Source organism: Leucopleurus acutus, assembly GCF_964270905.1.
Source record: "Leucopleurus acutus genome assembly, chromosome: 1".
In the NCBI taxonomy this organism is placed as follows: Eukaryota; Metazoa; Chordata; class Mammalia; order Artiodactyla; family Delphinidae; genus Leucopleurus; species Leucopleurus acutus.
The window spans coordinates 35,562,124-35,577,507 of NC_139142.1; the positions used below are offsets into that span (position 1 = coordinate 35,562,124).

The 15,384-nt window shown below is 38.3% G+C and overlaps 1 protein-coding gene across 1 annotated transcript in view; it reads right to left on the reverse strand.

Annotated features, from left to right (window-relative positions):
- Positions 1 to 2,727: 2,727 nt before the first annotated feature.
- FUT8 (fucosyltransferase 8) overlaps positions 2,728 to 15,384 on the reverse strand; it is a 320,447-nt gene continuing 307,790 nt past the window's right edge. The window contains exons 11-12 of the mRNA XM_082833611.1: positions 12,188 to 12,338; positions 2,728 to 3,679 (exon numbers count right to left, since the gene is read on the reverse strand). Of these exons, the coding sequence (XP_082689737.1) occupies positions 3,362 to 3,679; positions 12,188 to 12,338 (469 nt within the window). The 3' untranslated portion in view covers positions 2,728 to 3,361. The remainder of the gene's footprint in view (positions 3,680 to 12,187; positions 12,339 to 15,384) is intronic.

Here is a 15,384-nt window from a genome sequence, read left to right on the forward strand (position 1 = left end):
ATGAGCCCAGGCTAATAACTTTGTTTTCTAGGTAAGGCTCTTTCACAAATGGGTCTTGTAACAAGGAAAAGACCCAAATCTTTCTAATCTAGCACTGGTCACAAATTTAAAACCATGTAGAGTTTTACACGCAATTCAAAACCATGTAGGGTTTTAAAGTACCAGGCCCTCATGTGAAAGTATAACAGTGGTGAAGAAATGTCAGTCCTCCCAACAAGGCAGCCTGTATAGCATGTACTTGATGATTTGCAAAAAAGTGGCTCAGAAAAGCTTTTCAGAAGGAAATGGTCAGCAGTATTCATTAGCCCTTCACACCTGCAGGTTTAACAATTTGGTTAGTTCTTCATTTTTCCTTCCTGCTTAAAGCCACTGGCTGCTTAGCTATTAAGGTCAGAATCTAAACAGAGACCCTTCCCTCCCCCACCATACTTTTTCATTTTAACTCTCTGCTTCAGAGTTTCACTTCCTGTATGACAGAGTTTAAGCACCTACTGAACAGATCTTCCAATGGATAACAATGATCAACTTTTGACAAAATACAAAAAAGCTACCCAAAGTCAATGGATACTGAACAAAAAAAGCAGGTGAATTCTGGAAAGAGGCTGAAACTTAGAAGGGAAGGGTACAAGGTGAGTTTCTCATTTTTATGGCTTTTAGGCTGATAGAAAACTGCTGTCTTTCTGCCTGAAGAAACAGAGGACACCACAGAATCAGAGCAACCACAGCTGCTGGAAAGTGAGGATGGAAATCTCAGAAGATAGAAAGGCAAAAAAAGAGAGCTCCAAATTCTGTGTGTAAAATCTACCCAAATCTCTAGCTGACTCCTGAACCATATATGTGTGGGGCAGGCTCCAGCTAAAGATAAAATAATTGGGATTTGCGCTGTTACCCAAGACACAGTTTACAGTTTGAGTTCAATGAAGTTAAACGCCTGCTAACACAGACAAAAAAACATCAGCACTCTTCAGAGGAATATAACAGAATCCACAACATTAACGTTTATAACATGCAGGATACAATCTAAATTTACTCAACATTTGAATAACCAGAAAACTGTGATTCTTTTTCTAGAGAAAAGACAAATAGAGACCAACTTTGAGATGATTCAGATATTAGATTTAGCAGAAAAGGATTTTAAAGCATTTATTATAATGATGTTCAAAAAAGTAATGGAAAACATGCTTGTAATGAATAAAAACAGGAAATCTCAGCAGAGGAAATAAAAACCCATGGTTACTGATGTTCTGATGACAAGTGAGATGAGAATTAGAAAAATAACTCATATTCAAAAGTACCTCTGCTTAGTTGGAGATTTTTGTTTCAAACGACTTATTTGTACCAAAACTAAATTGAAAATTGCTTACTGACACTAGATAGTTAGTTCTGGGAGACCTGAATGGAGAGGTAGAAAGAATATAGGGAAGTTTGGTGGGGATATTTTACATACAGGTATTTTCATTTAGAGATGATGTGAAGAACAGGGCTTTTCTGTCTAGGATTCCTGATATTTAATACCAGGCCTGCTACTGGTTCCTACATGGATCAAATTTTTCTTTCAGAAGGTAAAACAATGCTATGAAATACTCCTACCAGGCATCTAAAAGAGGCAGGCTACAGAAAAGAGGAAGTGTTCTTATAAGGAGAAAAGTGATGTTTAGAGAGAAAGCAGAGAGAGCATCAAAGTCTTGTCGTCCAAAGTGATTCTGATGTGGAATTACTAAAAGGAAGTATTTGGAAGAGTTATTCCCAAGTCCATTTTGGGTCTCATACTGGTTCCTCTCTCCTTTGTTCACCAAACTCTATGTAGTATGAGATGCATACTTCAGAAGAGCCAGGGACCTCCCTCGTGGCGCAGTGGTTAAGAATCCACCTGCCAGTGCAAGGGACATGGGTTTGAGCCCTGGTCTGGGAAGATCCCACATGCCAGGGAGCAACTAAGCCCGTGCACCACAACTACTGAGCCTGCGCTCTAGAGCCCTCGAGCCACAACTACTGAGCCTGTGCGCCACAACTACTGAAGCCCGTGCCCCTGGAGCCTGTGCTCTGCAACAAGAGAAGCCACCGCAATGAGAAGCCTGTGTACCGCAACAAAGAGTAGCCCCCGCTTGCCGCAAATAGAGACAGCCTGCGCACAGCAATGAAGACCCAATGCTGCCAAAAGTAAATAAATAAATAAAGTATAAAAAAAAAAAAAAAAAGGAAACAGAGCCAGCTTCCCAACCCCACAGATTCCTGGTACTCTCAAAAGCAGGACATGATAGGAAAGGGCACAAATCATTTTCTGGATAAAACAACAGGTCTCAACTCACAAAAAGTGACAATAGCCACAATAAGAAAGAACAAGCCTGAAATTGTTAGCTTGGGAGTGGAGGGGATAGTTCCTCTGGCACTGAGGAGTATGATTATTTGATTCAATTAAATCAAATAAACAATGTCCAAAATAATAAAATAAAATTTCCCTAAGATGGTTCTGAGCAACTCTGTAATGTGCACCAACTAAACTCAGTTTTCAGTGTTCAAATGGACCAAGGACTCTCTGAGCTAAGCCACTCAATCTGAAACAGAAAAAAAAAAAAAAAAGTAAAGCAGAACTATAAAACTCTTCTTTATATCAACATTTTCCACTATAAAGCTGGCCACATCATCATCTAATGATATAAAATTCTAGAAACTTTACAAAATTCCTTTTTAAAATTTATTTTTTGTTATCAAAGAGAATGTCCGGAAACATTGAGTACTAAAGAATCTGTTCATGGTATTGTTTTACAAAAGTTCCTAATGGAGTATGAATATTTTATTTTCTGTTGTATCCTTCACTTATTAATGATGAGGTGGATGAACTGGTACAATTACTCAAAAAAAAATTCCAGACAAAAACATCCATTCTCATTTTGAATCTGTTGATTGGAGTGAATTCAGTGGTTACAATACCACCACTGGCTAAGAATCAAGCTCCGCACAGGAGGGAGCTATTTGAGTCATCTCGTTAGGTCACATAGGTCTCTCAGATATAGGCACCATGTTTGAAGTCTCACACAAAATGTCTGTGTCACTTAAATTACACAATGTGGCAGTGTTTGTTTCATGGGGACATAATCTTGAAAGAACGGGCAAAGTAGAAAACAACCTGTTTGTATGTTATACGTGAGTACATTATCGGACTGTGCATGGTTTTGAGGGCACGGTAGCCCTTGTTAAAGAGGAATTCCACCAATGAAGCATCTGTCAGATCCCAGCTGCTCCTGTCGCTGGGGGTGTTGACTCATTTAACCATGAGTTGTTAGGTTGGGGCCTTCTTCATCTACTGTTTGGCTCAAACGGTTTGAACTGAGTTTGGTTGTCTTTCTCATCCATCTAAGCTTTATTTCTCAGCCTCAGGATATGTGGGGTACTTGACTGTTTCTATCTTCTCTCGAACTTTGTAGGAGGGATATAGGCCCGTCCTTCCCAGTTTTCTGTTGACACCTTTAGAATAGCCATCCCAATGATTTCCAGCCACACCAATGACATCTCCAGGTTCCATGGGGATTTCATCTGCAGTTCGAGGTTGGTGAGGATAAATGGCAATCTGGTTGTGGGCATTTTGACCTCCAAAATAGTAGATGTCATCCAAAGAATGGAAGTTTGCAGAGGCATCGGGATGCAGTGTCTGCATGATTTCATAAGCAACTCGACAGACCTTGGGAAAGTATGAAAAAAAAATTGGTTAGTATGTGTAAGATCTCCTTCATAGCAATCCGAAAGCTCTTGGCCAAAGAGACTAGGACTAGACTAGGACCAGGACTGAGAGAATGAGAAGCAGTGGATTCTAGTCACAGGTTTTCAGTCCATTTGCTCTCAGATGATGGTACAAGTCATTCTTCATTTCTGTGCTTGTATCTTTTTTTTTTTTAACATAAAAGATAATTACAATTAAGATCTCTCAGAGAAAAAAAGTGTGTGTATATACAGTGCAAAGTATTTTATGAATATGAATTCATAACTTTATATTTATTAAAATATAAAATTTTAATTTTAATAAAAATTTATTAAAAGCCACAGAGTGTTCCATGTTGGGCACTAGTGGTACAAAAATGAGTAAGACACAGTCTATGCCCTTGGTGAATTCAAGGTTCAGGATTAGAATCAGGATTATAAATACTTTACACAAATGCTGCTGCTCCCTTTCCTTCATTCAGTGTTAATAAATCCATACTCTTTTCTGCTAATTTGGACTGGGTCTCAGAACTCTTCTCAACCGAAATTCATGTAATTACTGACAATCAACTATTGCCAAATCAGCTAAAATATATCTGCCACTTCCGTTCTAAAGTGTGATGTGTGTGATGTGTAGACAGTAGCATCTAGACTGAAATCAGATGAACTAGGCTTTGGGGACGAGGCATCTACCTGATGCACTTAAGGCTACTTAAAAGATTCCTCTGTCCAAAAAATACCTACCATTCCCACTGGATGGCAGCTGGAATTTCACAATCTGAGCTTCGTTCCTTGAGCATCATACTTGGTGATAAACTATAACTATCTTAATGGAGGTATAACATTTTAAGCAATTAACAAATATATTCATTATAGAGTAAATGGGTTTCAGAAACTTTTCTAACAATAGGTGAAGACCAAAGAGAGAATACTATCATTTTGCTTAGAAAATTCTTCCATTATACACTGTGAACACAGGACTCAACTCAGGTCAATTTTCCTACATCTCCAGTTGTAGTTACCTCCGTTAATGAAGTTTTATTGTCCCTACACCAATACTTTTGCACATATTTAAAATGATACTAATAGTAATTGTTAATCTGCTCAGTGGAGCAATTTAGGATTACCCAGCAGTTCTTTAAAACTTTGGCATTCATGATATCAAAAACTGAATTCTTAAATGTTATGAGCAAATGGAATCTGATTAGGTTAATCATCAACTTAACTCCTTAAAAAGTCTGAATTTTAGGAACCCGAGGGGCGGTTTTCACATGCTATATGTAATTTGTAAATGAAACTAAGTTTAGATAGTATTTTTAATTTTGCAGATAGGGACTAAAATACAAGGAGATCTGCCCAAATTCTAGTGCTAGAATTTCAACTAGACATGGAACCAAGAAAATAACTTTGCTTTCAAATTTGCTACTTCATCAACAAACTAATTTTATATTGGTACGATTGAGATCACTGGTTGAATACTGAAACTGTAACAAAATGAGGCTAAAAAAGATTTGGAACTTGAACTTCAAATTCAGCCAAAGGCCCACACAGCACAAGCAAAATCAAGTTAAGCCTTTGGAAAGAAACTAAATAATTAAAACAAAGCAGCTCCAATAATAGCAAAGTACGATAACAACGATAGAGGCATATTTACTGAGTTTTTTCTGCCAGACATTGTTTCTAGGTCTAATTTAATTGTCAGCAGCCCCATAAAATTTTATCATGCTCGTTTTATGGATGTCAAAGTTCAGTTAAGGAATATGCTCAAGGTTACACTACTATTAAGTGGCATATTCAGGTTTTGAACCCAGGCAGTCTGTGTATGCTTGTTAACTGCTAAGCATATTTTTTCTTGCAGATCCTATTCTCCATGTTCACATTTTAATAGCAGAAAGATATCACTTAAGGCCAAGGCTGGCCTTGGGAAAACCTGAGAGTCTTATATTCAGGGCCCCTCCACCCACTTGTCAATTATCCCCAGCCAGGGATGCAAGACCTTGTACTGTCTTTCGGATGACCACAATGCCCACCGTGGTAATGAACCCTAATGTGTTTCCTCCTTTCATTAATAAACTTCTCCCTCTCATAAAAACAACACTGCCCTCAGTCCCAGAGCCTTAGGGATGTGCTTTCTTTTGGGGTAACCCTAATAATCAGTTTATGTTTTGGTATCAATAGCTGTTGATGTATTAGGCTGCTGGATAACACATGTACTTTCTTTTTTTTATTTTTTTTGCGGTATGTGGGCCTCTCACCGTTGTGGCCTCTCCCGTTGCGGAGCACAGGCTCCGGACGCGCAGGCTCAGCGGCCATGGCTCACGGGCCCAGCCGCTCCGCGACATGTGGGATCTTCCCGGACCGGGGCACGGACCCGTGTTCCCTGCATCGGCAGGCGGACTTTCAACGACTGCGTCACCAGGGAAGCCCCACGTGTACTTTCTTAAGCCAAAGAAATTACGAATGGTAGAACTTGCAGACACAGAGTGGACCAATATAAGACTCTTTCTCCTTCTCATAATAATGGCAATAATGAGAGCAGCTGAGCTTACTGAGCACTGTTCTAATAGCTGCGCTTGCATACATGCTTCCTCTCAACTCATTTAACTCTCACAACAACCCTATGAGTTGGTTACTGTTATTATTTATATTCTACAGCTGAAGAAACTATGCCAAAGAAAGATTAATTTCCAAAAAAATAAAAAAAATGAAAAAAGGAGCTAGTAAATGACAGAAATGTAATTAGAACTCTCTGTCTCTAAACCATACACTGAACTGCCTTAGGTTCTGAGGATAAGTACCTAGTACAGTGCCTGCCACAGAGTAGCCACTCAGTAAGTACCTTTTGAATGAATACTGCTCCATGCATAATACCAGTCCAACTGGTGATATTTAATCCTTAAGATCCATATATAACATTCTGAGTAATTAAAAATTTTTCTCTATATTAACCATGGGGCAATTTACTGCAAAGGGCAAGAAAGATTACTATGGTGTCAACGTTTGCATTTAATCACCCTAGGCTTCCTCTCTGGGCTTAACAAATCCAAATCACGTGACAGGTAAATGAGGTCTTTCAGTTGATGTCAATACTCAGGTTTGATACTTGATAGGTAGCATGATTGAGAGGGGTAGACTACGGTTTGCAAAGCAGTGCTTGGCCACACATATGTTTTATTTCATTTGCTGTTGATGTGGCACTATATCATTTTTAGAACACTACTAAGCACACAGTAATGAGTAAAAGCAAAAATCCTTCCAAAGGATAAAACACAGATATGACTGTATTTACAAAAAAAATAATTAAAAAGTGGAGGAAGCTCCATTAGTTTGAATTTTATCCCTGAGTAACAACCAGCTGAGCTTTGCATGAGCCTCCAAAGCTTTCTCAGAGCAGATGGGATCTTGGCTTTTGTCAAAATTGACAGGGCCAGAAGGATCTCCTAGTGTGAGAAGTTGGAAGTGGGCTCTTGTCTCACTGCGTGAGGCTGGGATATCTGTGAACTTTTACTGTAAACTGCTTTGTTTTGCTATTCAATGAGAGCACAGTATCTACTGTCGTTTCATGAACCATACCTCAGTGGAAATTCCTATCGAGAGCCATCTGTCTAGAATAAAATGAATGTAGTATCTGGTTTCTCCCTCTGGGCTTTCCAAAATCTGATTCAAAACGTGACGAGGCCAGTTGTGTTGTGTGTGGATTTGGAATGAAACAACAGAGAATGCCAGGAGAATGTCATATTAAGTGCCACAAAGAGAAGTGTCTCAGGGGGGAAAAAAAGTAATTTTGTCCTATGGTGATTTTAATGATTGAGAAACTAATGAACAATGTTGACTGTTCCTTAAAAAATGTTGATTACCCATAGTCTTTAAAATGGACATCTACAAACCATTTTTGTAAATCAGATTCCAGAGTTATAAAACCTGATTCTAAAACTTGATAAACAGTATTTTAAAAAAGAAAACCTTTCTGATATTTTGCCCATCTACAACTGAGTGAGCTGTCAACTGCTGGAACTGGAACTCCAATTCCTTTGCTTCAGATTTTAGATGGTTTCATTAAATATGAAAGTAACTTAAATGACATAGGAGATGCTTAGGGCATAGGCAACTTCCAGTAACACAAAACAAGATTAGAGTATTTGGTAGAATAGTTTGGAATGCGATGCACTGCATAGCTTTCAAAACTTACTTGATGCTGTTGAAAAGTGTTAATATTGCCTCTAATTTTCAGACTAAATCCTGAAGATTGTTTTCTTCAATTTATGAGGCTTTTAGGACAAACTTGGCTATGAGAAAGAGCTCTGATGAAGGAATTCAGAAAACTGAGTGCAACAATAGTAACAAAATTAGAGAGTAGAGTCACATTCTTGGCTTTTAAAAACTTTTCACTTAAGGAGAGAGAATTCCCAGACCTCACTTGTGGATATAAAACCAAGAATGATTAGAAGCCCTAAGACTGAGAAGAATGGGTCCAAAACCTTATAAAGAATCCTGATTAAGGTGCCATGACATTTGTGCCTACAGTTTCTCAAACATCAATCCGGCCTTGCTATTTCCTTCTAACAATACGTTTCATTCTTCCAGTATTGTCTACAATAGCACATGGTCAACAGATAAACTCTATTGTCATATAGCATAGAAGTCCTCAAAGGGTAGTATACAGGAGACAGAAAGTTTACTTGACTGAAACTTCAGGATTGTCAAAACATTATGAAGAAGATACTAAACTTTTATCCCTTCTAACCATCTCTTGAAATGAGATTATCATCAAGCAAAGTTTGAAAGTTGGTTGTCCATGTATTATTCTGGGCTGAGATTTGGTTCTCATTGTTTTATTCTCTTATCACCCTTCTGGATGTAAGGCTTTAGTCTTCTGTTTTCTGCAGGAAAGTCTGCAGATTAATTTCCCTAAAGTCAAAACATACACCAGTTTACCTGCATTTGCTAAAGCAAATACTATTACTTATCACTCACCCTTTGGGAATGAAGAGCTTTTGTTTCTGAAAATTCATATTATATGGTGACGCTCTCTTTCAATAAGCTTAATAAAATAGAGTTAAGGTGGTACCTCGGCACAGGAATTAATATGCTGAATGTTACTGGTTATTATTCTTTATGAAGAATTGTTACACACATCCAATGCACACAATGACTATGTGGAACCTAAGCATCACCCGTGACCATAAGCAGAGGTAATGGAGTCCTTGAACAGCATATTTCATGTTCCTTCTAAAACGTGAGATCATATAGTCTGAAATGGGAGCATGTGAAAAAAAGCTGTAGAGTCTAACAGGCAAAGATATACCTATACCTATTCCTTTATAAATAATAATAGCGGCTAACATTGCATTTAACATACTGCTGAGTACTATTCTCAGTGCTTTACATATAATAACTCTTTAGTCCTCACAAAAACTTTATGCAGTAGGTATTATTGTATTTACCATTTTTACAGGGAGGGGGGAAAAAGTCAGTGATAGGCTAAGTAATTTGTTCAAACGCCACAGAGTCACTAAGTGGTCAAAGTTGGATTTAAACCCAGGTAGTCTGACTCCAGAGCCCACAATGCCTCATTCTTGTTCTCTGTCTCGTGAAGTCAATGGCTTGATACTTTGATGTCATCAATGACGTTTTCTCAAACTCCACTGCTTGAGTGGAGGCATTCCACTCAAGGCATTCCCCCCCACTCATTTTGGGGGCATCCTTCAAACGATTCCGATTTTGGTTTATGGCAATTTTGGTTTGGTTTATGCTACAAGCCACCAACCAACTCGTTCACACCACAAAAATATTAAACTGTACCAAATGCCTTTTTACTAAAAATATTTTCAAAAAATACTAGGGTGCAGGACTTCCCTGGTGGTGCAGTGGTTAAGAATCCGCCTGCCAATGCAGGGGACACGGGTTCGAGCCCTGGTCCGGGAAGATCTTATATGCCGTGGAGCAACTAAGCCCATGCACCACAACTACTGAGCCCACGTGCCACAGCTACTGAAGCCTGCATGCCTAGAGCCCATGCTCTGCAACTAGAGAAGTCACTGCAATGAGAAGCCCGTGCACTGCAACAAAGAGTAGACCCTGCTCGTCGCAACTAGAGAAAGCCGGCACGCAGCAATGAAGACCCAACGCAGCCAAAAAAACCAAAAAACCAAAAAAAACCGGGGTGCAAGGAAGCCCAAAGATTAATCACTGAATGTGGAATTATTCCACAGTCTCAAATGCTACAGCTGTTAGTCACCAAGAAAGGAGGCGATCACATTTAGCAAACTGCTACTCACTATATAAATGTAAGGTATTTTTTACTGTTAAACTTTTATTCTGAGCCCTAACATGTTTTGAGGTATTCAAGTCTATCTTGGGACACAAAATATTGGTTTAAATGATCAGAGTTACTTTGGATGAACCTTGACTTGCCAAGAGTTTTTAGGAACAATATATAATCACAAATCTTATTCCTTTGGATACAACCAGACCTCTCATTACTACGCTTTCTTCATATAAACTGTTTCTCTGGATCTGAGGTCTGAAGAAGACACAGAGGTTGATATTATGCATAAAATAGAACAAAGTAGTGTGAACAATATGCTCTTCAAACCTGGACAGGTTTCCAGTATCATGAAGTGACAGAGGTCCTGACTTCTGGGTCAAAACTAGACTTATGAGGCTATGAGGATCAAAAATTCTACAGCACATCCTTGAAAAGGGAAATAAACAAAAGATTTTCTTTCCAGAATGAGTCTAATGGCATTATTAAGGAGAGCTGGACAAAGGAAAGCAAAACATAGAGCACGTCCTTGTAAGTCTCAGTGTCTACCTCCATGTAAGGCTGGTAGTGTTTAGACATGTATATATTTATTTACTTTTAGAGCTTTATAACTAGAGCAGTGGTTCTCACAAGGGTGATTTTGCCCTCCCACTCCCCCCACCCGGGACACGTGGCAATGTCTGGAGACACTGTTGGCTGTCGCAACTTGAGGTGAGGGTCTACTGGCCACGGACGCTGCTAAGCATCCTATAATGCACAAGACAGCACCTCACAGCAACTTATCCAGCCCCAAATGCCAACGGTGCCAGGTTGAGAAACCCTGGACTAAAGGAAGGCCTAAAATCTAGACCTACAGAGGAGGCGGTACATCTGGGAAAGTGACTCTTGATTCAATCATTCTAACAAGAAGCATTCGAAAATGTGTTATTGGCACCTGTTGATCACGTAGGCCCATAGCCAGATTCTCAAAAGCAGTTGAGAGGGACTAGGTAGTTACAACTCCTCCCCCCCATCCCACCCCCTTCTCAAAGATAGGATCCTCACCCCAATTAGGGAGAATATCAGCTATGGATGCCTTCATGTTTTCCCTCTGATGAGGACTGCTGCCATGTGACTCCTGTTCTGTGCAGCTGTCTTTGCGTCTTAAGTTGTATTCTTATGCCACATTGAAGGAACTCATACAGGCTTTGCTGGGATAAGTATCTTTCCAACAATCATATCACCATACCACTGTGACAGTGTGCACTGTCACATAATAAAAAACTGTCCATTTCTTAATACTCTCTGCAGTATATTCCCATGTAAATGATGTGTCTTTCCTTTTCACACTTTCTTTTCTCTGCTTCTTCTAAGCTTTCAGGCGTATATTTATCTTACATGGCTTGTATTTCTTTGTAATTATTCTCTGGTTATTTCATGTGGATATTTTGCTCACTAGATTCTGGACCAGGGTAAGAGCTGTATCTTCGATCTCCTTTGAAATTCCCTCTACACCTAGTATAGGTCTGAGCACAAACAATCATTTAACAGCGTGTTGAACAAACTAACCAATAATATGCACATAAATGAGACAGTTGAATAAAATCCACAATAAATCTTTCTATGCTGATATTCCACTGGGCATATAAGGCTGATTGGAGCACTCATAAAAACACACACACCAAACCAACAACATATTAAATATCGATAACAATAAACTCAAAGAATGATTATAATATGGTATTGCTTAAATATAATGTACAGTTTCTTGCTTGGTAGAAATGTTAAAAGGACCTGAAAGAGGAATTACATTTACTCTTTCTTATTTTCTATAAAGCAATCAAGTGAGGCAAAATGCTGAGCATTTAAGCCTCTCAGTATCAGTGCACTGATGTGTAGAAATGGATGGGCTCTGGTTACGTACTGATTGTATGCAAAATCAGCAAGTATTAAGTAAACTTAATTACTTGCTGTTTCTGTTAAATGCTGTGAATAAGCCAAGTACTTTAAACAACCCCCGTAGCTGGCTTCAGTAGAGATGTATTCAACAATTGCTTGCAAACAATTAAATATTCAGTGCACTCAAATAGCTATGTTTTCTGGAATCTTCTCATTCTTTCACAAAAGGGATCATTCCCCAATATTAAAAACATTGTACCTGAGTCTTGAAAACTAACATTTTTTTAAAATCCAAGAACTTCCTGACCCAATATAACCAAAGAGTATTGATCACTTAAAAATGCTTACCTGGGATGAAAAAGTACACACTAGGAAGTCTGCCTGGGAAAGAAAGTGTATATCCAGGATCACACCTCGAAGTGAATTTTCTGTGTATCGATTATGTAGTCCGGCTGACCAAGAGATAGAGTTATCACTAATAAATTCATAACTGGGGTACCTGAAAAAAGAAATAAATTTATACAAACTCACTGAAATCATAGAATTCTGTCAGGAAATAGTATCCTATCAGCAGGAGGTAGCCAGCTCCTTTAACCAAGAGTCCCCCTCTTTCTGACAGTAAGGAAATCTTTAACTCTGGCATTCAATAGAGTAGCTGACAAAGCATCTTTGAATCCATTGATAGGGCAGAAACCATCTGGGGTGTCCTGTATGTTAAAAGTTATTGGCATGACATAAAATACACATGTGCACCAGAATGTCCCTTTCAATTCATGAAAGAATGGAAAACAGAAAGCTCTTTATTTTCATTGTAATAAGTGACCTTGAAGAAGTTTTTCAACCTGCTTCATATTTTTTTCACACAGACACATTTTTATTTTATGCATTCCTTTCCCACTTTTATCCTTAAGCATATAACTTTATTAAAATATAACTGATACATTGCTTTTGCTTCTTCCAGTTTTATTGAGGTATAAGTTTTTAAAAGATCTATTATTTTATTTGTTTTTGGTTGCATCAGGTCTTAGTTATGGCATGCGGGATCTTCGCTGAGGCATATGGGATCTTTCGTTGTGGTGCACAGACTTCTCTCTAGTTGTGGCCTACAGTCTCCAGAGCGCGTGGGCTCTGTAGTTGTGGCGTGCGGGTTCCAGAGCACATGGGCTCTGTAGTTTGCAGCACGTGGGCTCTCTAGCTGAGGCACACGAGCTCAGTAGTTATGGCGTGTAGGCCTAGTTGCCCCGCGTCATGCGGGATCCCAGTCCCCTGACCAGGGATTGAACCCACATCCCCTGCATTGTAAGGTGGATTCTTTACCACTAGACCACCAGAGAAGTCCCGATTGAGATATAATTGACATACAGCACTGTGTAAGTTTAAGGCACAATGATCTAACTTACACACATCATGAAATGGTTACCACAATAAGTTTAGTGAACTTCCATCATCTCATTACAGACAAAATTTTTAAAACAGGAAAAAAAATTTTCCTTGTGATGAAAACTCTTAGGATTTAGTCTCTTAACTTTTGGTTGCTGTGGCTAGGACTTTCAATACCATGTTGAATAAAAGTGGTGAGACTGGGCATCTTTGTCTTCTTCCTGATCTTAGAGGAAAAGCTTTCAGCTTTTCACGGTTGAGTATTATGTTAGCTGTTAGTCTGTGATATCTTATGGCCTTTGTTATGTTGAGGTATGTTTCCTCTACACCCACTTAGTTGAGAGTTTTATTATAAATGAATATAGAATTTTGTCAAAAGCTTTTTCTGCAACTATTGAGATGATCATATGATTTTTATCCTTTGTTTTGTTAATGTGGTGTATCACATTGATTGATTTGCAAATATTGAACTATCCTTGCATCTACTTGATCATGGTATATGATCCTTTTAATGTACTGCTGGATTCGGTCTGCTAATATTTTGTTAAGGATTTTTGTATCTCATCAATGATATCAGCCTGTAAGTTTCTCTTTTTGTGGCATCTTTGTCTGGTTTTGGAATTGGGGTGATGTTGGCCTTGTAGAATGAGTTCAGAATTGTTCCTTCTTCAATTTTTTGGAATAGTTTGAGAAGCATAGGCATTAACTTTTCTTTAAATATTTTATAAAATTCACCTGTGAAGCCATCTGGTCCTGGATTTTTGTTGGAAGTTTTTTGATCAATCTTGATTCAACTCCATTACTGGTAATTGGTTTATTAATATTTCTTCCTAATTTAGTCTTGGGAGACTGAAATTTTCTAGGAATTTATCCATTTCTTCTAGGTTGTCCATTTACTCACATATAGTTGTTTGCAGTAATCCCTTTTGATCCTTTGATTTCTGTGGTGTTGGCTGTAACATCTCTTTTTTTCATTTCTGATTTTATTCATTTGGGTCCTCTCTCTTTTTTCTTGATGAGTCTGGCTAAATGTTTATCAATTTGTTTACCTTTTCAAAGAAACAGCTCTTAGTTTCATTGATCTTTTCTATTGTTTTAAGTGTCTATTTCACTTATTTCTGCTCTGATGTTTATCATTTCTTTCCTTCTACTAATTTTGGGCTTTGTTCTTCTTTTTCTAGTTCCTAGAGGTGTAAGGGTGGGTTGTGTGTGTGTATAATTATTTCAAGTGGATCTTAAGTTTGAACACATTCTAACAACTCCACAATGTTTATTCCTGCCTTCCCCTGCCCACATTTAATGTTTTTTGATATCATATTTTACATCATTTTGTTTTGTGTATTCCTTAACCACGTATTGTGGATATAGATAATTTACTACTTGTCTTTCAAGTTTCCTACTAGCTTTACAAGTGGCTGATCTACTACCTTTACTGTATGTTTGCTTTTACCAATGAGATTTTTCCTTACATAATTTTCATATTTCTAGTTGTGGTCTTTTCTTTTATGCTTAGGGAAGTCCCTGTAACATTTCTTGTAAAGCCTGTTTAGTGGTGCTGAACAATTTTAGCTTTTGCTTGTCTGTAAAACTCTTTCTCTCTCTTTCAAATTCGAATGGTAGCCTTGTGGGGTAAAGTATTCTTGGTTGTAGGTTTTTTCCTTTCATCACTTTGAATATATCATGCCACTCTCTTCTGACCTGCAAAGTTTCTGCTGAAAAGTCAACTGACAGTCTTATGGGAGTTCCCTTGTACATAACTAGTTGCTTTTCTCTTGCTGCTTTTAAGATTCTCTCTTTATCTTTATTTTTTGTCATTTTAATTACAATGTGTCTTGGTGTAGACCTCTTTGGGTTGATCTTGTTCGGAACTTTCTGTGCTTCCTGGACCTGGATGTCTGTTTCCTTTCCCAGGTTAGGGAAATTTTTGGCTATTCTTGTTTTAAATAAGTTCCCTGCCCCTTTCTGTCTCTCTTTTCCCTATGAGATCCCTATAATGTAAATGTTGGTATGCTTTTGTTGTCCCAGAGGTCTCTTAAACTGTCCTCACTTTTTAAATTCTTCTCTTTTTTTTTTGTTCAGCTTGGGTGATTTCCACTACTCTGTCTTCCAGTTTGTTGATCTGTTCTTCTGTATCATTTAATCTACTGTTGATCCCTTCTAGTGTA